This window comes from Cicer arietinum, chromosome 1 (genome assembly GCF_000331145.2).
Source record: "Cicer arietinum cultivar CDC Frontier isolate Library 1 chromosome 1, Cicar.CDCFrontier_v2.0, whole genome shotgun sequence".
In the NCBI taxonomy this organism is placed as follows: domain Eukaryota; kingdom Viridiplantae; phylum Streptophyta; class Magnoliopsida; order Fabales; family Fabaceae; genus Cicer; species Cicer arietinum.
This window is the reverse complement of record NC_021160.2, coordinates 195,519-201,917: the sequence shown is the minus strand read 5'-3', so window position 1 is coordinate 201,917 and position 6,399 is coordinate 195,519. Positions and strand designations below refer to the sequence as shown.

The 6,399-nt window shown below is 30.8% G+C and overlaps 1 protein-coding gene across 1 annotated transcript; it reads right to left on the bottom strand.

The window, feature by feature from the left end:
• Positions 1–349: 349 nt before the first annotated feature.
• LOC101497982 (chloride channel protein CLC-c-like) lies at positions 350–6,122 on the bottom strand. The gene is made up of 6 exons (XM_004486174.3): positions 5,955–6,122; positions 2,755–2,955; positions 2,477–2,654; positions 1,879–2,420; positions 693–1,806; positions 350–610 (listed from the first exon to the last, which is right to left on the bottom strand). The coding sequence occupies exons 1-6, from the start codon at positions 6,101–6,103 to the stop codon at positions 524–526; spliced, it is 2,271 nt and encodes a 756-aa protein (XP_004486231.2). The 5' UTR covers positions 6,104–6,122; the 3' UTR covers positions 350–523.
• Positions 6,123–6,399: the final 277 nt, after the last annotated feature.

Below are 6,399 nucleotides of genomic sequence, written 5' to 3'. Positions count from 1 at the left end.
AAATTAATTGATGTGGATAGAATTATCTAAGTGATGATGTTTTTTATTCTTTTGATAAGATTGCTTTTATTCCATTTCTCCATTTTAAATTATTATTTTAGTGATGATGCTCGTGTGCCACATAAGAGATCTTAATCTACATAATCTACTCTCTGTTCTGATTTATTTCAATAACAAAATGTAATAAAATATAAGATATTTTATTGTAACTAATTTTTCTTTTACTAAGTATAAGATATTTTATCTTAAGAGGCAGGTCTCACAACTAATAACAAATAAATAAATAAAAACATACAATAAATTCAAACCAAAAATCCTAACAAAAAAAAAAGATATTGACAATGGAAAATCATGATATATATTGTAAAAAAAATTTGATGAAAATTCATATGATGTCCATGCATTTTATTAAGTAATTGGGTGGCTTAATTAGTCACACATATCTCCTATTACTAGAACTACATACAATATGAAGTAAAGATCTTGATTGGTCTCTAGTAAAAAGGGTTTCCACAAAGCTTTATTATTGGTGATTCAAATGGGGGAATAGTCCCAAGATATACTCGGGCATGAAATCATGCCTTGTCAAGATCCCAACAATTGGAGGCCTCTGCAGGACATATAGAAATAATGTATAAATATAAAAGAAAAATAAAAACAAAAAGAAGAAGAAGAATTAAGAAGAGACTTACTCCTGGTGTCTTGGGCACAACGAGCAAGTGTCTAAGGCCAACCTCTCGAAAAAGAAGAGCAGCTTTTGCAAGAGACATTGTTTCAACGACAGTATATGGAGATGTATTAGTGATTGGATGAAGATCAACAAACATTTCCATCTCCTCTTTTGAAATGTCTAAATCATCCACCCTTATTCCTCTTCCTAAACCCGGTTTTGCAAAATCGTTCGCCTTAAACTTGTTCGTAACGGTAGAAGTTGTCATCACCTTTTCCCTAGTGAATAATGTCTTGTGCTTGAGAAGTAGTACCAGTAGGTGAGACCTCAATACCAATCCACACAACTGAGGAGCATATGTCAAAGGAGGCTCATCAATCACTGGAAACCCGTGATGGCTTGTCACTTTCAATGCATGCACAATATTCCCCACTTTCTCAACCCCACAAAATGTAAAGAGAGGACCAGAAACAACATCCCCTGCAACCAAATTTCTCATGTATGGTTCTGCATGTGCCTCCATATAAGGCAATCCTTTGAGGCGCATAATCTGATCATAAACACCTTTGTTGAAAGAATCAGCCACAGACTTAGAAATGAGGAGAACCAACATGACCAATGGGAGCATGAGAAGATTATTAGTAAGTTCAAGAAGTATGACACATAGAGAAACAGTCATTCTCATGGTGCCACCAAGGAATGATGCGGCTCCAAGGAGAGCAAATAAACCAGTATCAAGAACAGTGTATGGAGCCAACATAGTCCCTATAAGACGGCCATAAGAAGCTCCAGCAAGTATGACAGGAATGAAGAGGCCAGAGGGAATGGCAACACCGTAAGTCACAATTCCCAACAAGTATATCGACACAAAGAAAATGATGAGAGTTGAAAGTTGAAATCCTGTATTTTGGCCATCAATGAATAGGTTTCGGATGGCATCGTCGTTGGTAGTAAAAAAGAGAGAGCTGAGATCATTGTAGTGGTTGGGTGGACAGTCATGAAAATTTGCAGTTGGGGGAGCGGGGCATTCCCCCGGACATGGCACACACTTGGATAGTAATGGAAGCCCAAATCGAATACAAGATGTGAGAAAGGAGATAATCATGACAAGTAGGATTTTGAATATTGGACCTTTCCTGCAATTGAATTGAATTAGTGAATTGTAAATCATATAACTCATTTATAAATGATTGGGACGACGTACGTACTCATTTATAATGGAGTAAGTGCGAAGGAGCTTATCGATAAGATAATTGTAAAGGCTGCCCATAAGACCTCCAATAACACCCAAAAAAAGAATAACTGCCAAGAGGTCTGGTGTGGTGTAGGCAGGCTTTGCAGAATTAACATCAAACATAATGAGTCCTCCTTTGCCGAAAAGACCACATTGACCTCCCCCCTCTTCACAAAATTGTATAAGAGCCCTCAACACCACAGCCACAACGGCATTTGTAAAGAATGTGCGCCATAGAAGAGCACTCCTCCACCATGAAGTTGCTTCTTCCAGTGCGAAAAGGACACCACCAACAGGGGCACGAAAGGCAGCAGCAACACCTGCAGCTGCTCCGCACGTGATCAAATCCCTTCTATCTCTATCATTTTTGAAGTATCTCAGCCATTTCCAGGTCAGTCCATATTTTGTAGAACCACCTTGTCCTAGTAGATTAGCAATGCAAGCGCCTGTATGCACCATTGGTCCTTCTTTCCCCACAACAAATCCCGCACCAACACCTAAAATTGAACCAAATATCTGCCCCATTTTAAATTAATTAATTAATTCATTATATATAATTACAACAAACCTACCTTTACAAAGAGTGTAGATGGGGCCAATATAGAATGTGCATCTATCCCATTCAGGTATGCCTTCACCTCTGGTATGCCAGACCCTGCTGCTGCAGGGGCAATGTATGCACATAGTGCTGCAGCTCCAACTGCTAATATCATGTTACACCCAACGTACATTGCAAATGCTTCTTCATACCTGTTTTTTTTCATTATCCATGCTCAGAAATACCATCATACATACATACATACATACACATTCATTAATCATTATCCAAATAATTTAAATATCATCATACTTCTGCTGTTGCATCAGATTGTTGGTCAGTAAAACCTTCAAACCAGAAATATTCTCAACTCCAATGTTATTCAAGAATCCAACAATTCCTGTAATTAAACCAATAAGAAGTGCAAGTGTCCACTTTAGAACAACGTATTGGTAAATCTCAACTTTTCTTCTTGACCTCCAATCCTGCTTCAATAGATCATTCTCAATTATCCTGCGTGCCATCAAAATTAACATATATTCACTATTTTTTACACTTTATTAAATAACTCAAAAAAGCCTCATCATAACCAAAATATTGAATACTTGAAAAGCTGCGACTGAGGAAAATATGCACAAAATTAAACATTTACCTCGTCTCACTATTTTTTCCACAACACTTTACTCTCTCTCAAAATTTTGATTATAATTTATTTAAATTATAAATGTTTTGTTTGTAAAAGGTCTACTAACTCAACCAATTAAGCTAACTATCATGTTCTTATATAAGGCCTAATTAACTTGGAAGTGTGTCTCAAATTAGTAATAACTTGGAGTTAGTTAATTATAATTGAATCTAGTTAAGACAATGTTAATTATAGTTAATTAAGAAGTTTGTCTTTAAATACTATAGCCGTAAATGCATTGTGAAGGTTGTAATGTGTTGTTGCAATCATTAATTGTTTATTGAGAGAGAGAGACATATGCAATTTGAGATTCATAGAAATTTAGATAAAAAGATTAAGGGAGAGAAGAAAGATTGAGGTAAAATGCTAGTATTGATTGTTCATAAATAGTGATAGATACTAGGAGATCAATATTGATAAGGTATTAATCTTGTAAAAGTTCAATCATTAATAGTAGATTAATCTTGTTTGCTTGCTCGTGACGTATGTCTAATCAATTGAGACTGAACACATAAAGATATGAGTGTTATTCTTCTCTTATCTTTCTTTAATTTTCGTTTACTTTGATATTGAAAATTGATTTTCAAAACTGTAAAAAGGTGAACGTTAAATAATCTTCGTTTCTGGTTTGCAGTTCTGTTCAAAAATGTTCTCCGTTTTTAGCGGAAAACCAATAACATTCTCCATTTTCGTTTTTTCTCTACAATTATTTTTTCTTCTATTTTGTAAGTTAATTGTTGTTGCATATTCCAATATTGTTTTAACAGGTATAGAGGTATAGATATATTTTGTTTTTTCGTTTGGCATAATTTATTTTACATATACCTAGAGTTGAGATAACAACGTGTAAATGGAAAGGCACAATATCTAAGATGACAAATTATTAATTTATCACATTCCTTAATAGAAAAAGAAAACATAAGGCCTTGTACCATAAAAAAACATCTGGACTTAAAAATAATGATTCTACATCAATCGGTGACAGAATTTTATTGCTCTAATGAAAGTTAAAAATCCCAAGGATAAATCTTCACATCTTTCTCCTACTTCTAATAATGAAATTATCACATTGCTTAATAAAGTAGTAGTGAATGAGTCATATTCTATTTGATAGTCAATGTGTTGACTATTGGTAAAAAAAGGTTGATAAAGTTGGGGAGAATAATGTAGTTAAGAAAAATGGGAATAATAAATTAGTTTCCGAGTAAGTTTTGGAGGTTTTTCTTTTTTATTTTTAAAATAATAAGATGCGGTGTCAAATATTGAGTGATAGAGGATGAAAATGTAAATTTATTATATCATAAAAGGGTATAATTGTACTTTCGACTAAATTATAATTAGGTGCTAGTTAATTCTTGAGTTGTGTTATGGTGTATATTTATATATATATAATATACACACATTAAGTTATTTTTAAGATTGGTTTCACATTTTAATGCCCTTTTTTAATTTTAATAAAAGTTATATATATAAAATTAATCAAATATTATTTTTTGACTAAAATTAATTTTTTTTTGCAATCTTAAATATTTTATCTTTTAATTAAATTTTTAAGATACCAAATCAATTAATATCACATAATTTATTTATAAGTTTTAAATACTTCACTCTTAAATAATTTTTCCTTTAAATTTTACTTAATTTGATGAAACACACAGTAACTCAAAGCTTTATATTTTATTGGTAAAAAAAAATAATGACATTTTGGTTCATTTTACCCGTATTAAAAAATTACTATAATCAAAAGAATTTTCAACAACTCCTAAATGATCACATTATATTGATTATTTATCAAATGGTCAAATTATATTGATTATCTATTGGTGTATTTTTTATTATCTTAAATACAAAATGATATATAATGATTTGGAATAATGACCCTAAACTCTAAACAAATTTATCTCATTAAAGTAAATTTAGTCGTCCAACATATTTTGTTGCTCTTGCACCAGTTACACAACTACGACCATTGTAGAACTCTTATATTTAAGAGATAAAAATAAAATTGTAATAATTATGTAGCGATAGTGTAAAGTAATTTTACACCGTTGTTTGATAATGATAAATCATTATATAATGTATATACACATATATTGTAACCATTTTTTTATTAAAAACAATTATCTATTACTCAATTTTAATTAAACATCAATATAAAATTAATTTACAGTGTACTTTTCCTTTTTCACTAAATAATTTGACTATTTGAAATTTTGAACTAATTGTCTAATGGCTACTTTACTTTTCATAAATAAACTATGTAATGGCTACATTATTTAGTGTAGCCATCATAAATGATTTTTTTACTAAATCCAAAAGGAAATATAATGTTAAAAAAAAAAATCATATTTTGTCCATTCACTTAAGTTTAAACATATAGATTGAAGCTTCAATCTAGTGTACAATATATTACATAATTTATTTTACTTGTGTTAGATGCTTTAAATTTTATTAGATCGACTAGATACGAGTCTCAATTGTATAGATATTAATTGATAAAAATTATAATCATGTAGTAGCGTAATTAAATAAATGGCTGTGATTAATCAAGTGAGATATGATCATTTTGCTCGTATACTTTTATACATGATTATAGAAGACGAATTTTGGACAATACCCAAAGGAAAAAAAATGAAAATAGACTGTCTCTCAAAAGCTTTTTTTAATGTTTATTACAAATGTTTTTCAAGATTAAGATATTTTAAATGAATATATTTATTTTGAAAAAGGAATATATTAGTACAGACTTGACTTGTGATATGAAAGAGAAGGGAGTGAAAAAGAGAAGGAAGAATAGTAGTAGTTAGTACTAGTAGTTAGTACTTACTCGTAATCAAGACTCTGAATGGGGCAAATATTGGATCCAACGATGGCGAGTTGAGAAGAGGTGTTGTTGATGATCTTCCTTCTACCACTCAGTAACGCCTCTGACATTCCTCTCTCAATCCTTTCCTCTATATCCCCCTTCCTCTCCATTTTCTCCAATTCTACTTTAATAAACACCATATACTTATATTTATTCTCTTCTCTTTTTTCATTCTCTTTTTAAATATATATGCTAATTAATCTAAATCTAATACTACCGTCAATTGTGAATAAATAATAAAAACGGATACTTTTTATAAAAGAGTTTCATTGTTATTCATGGAAATTATTTTTAAATCATAATTATTTATAGAAATATTTTAGAAATACATTTGATAAAAATTAAATATATTTATTAATTTAGCGATTGTGATTGACTTACAATGTAAAAACTATATTTTTATTGT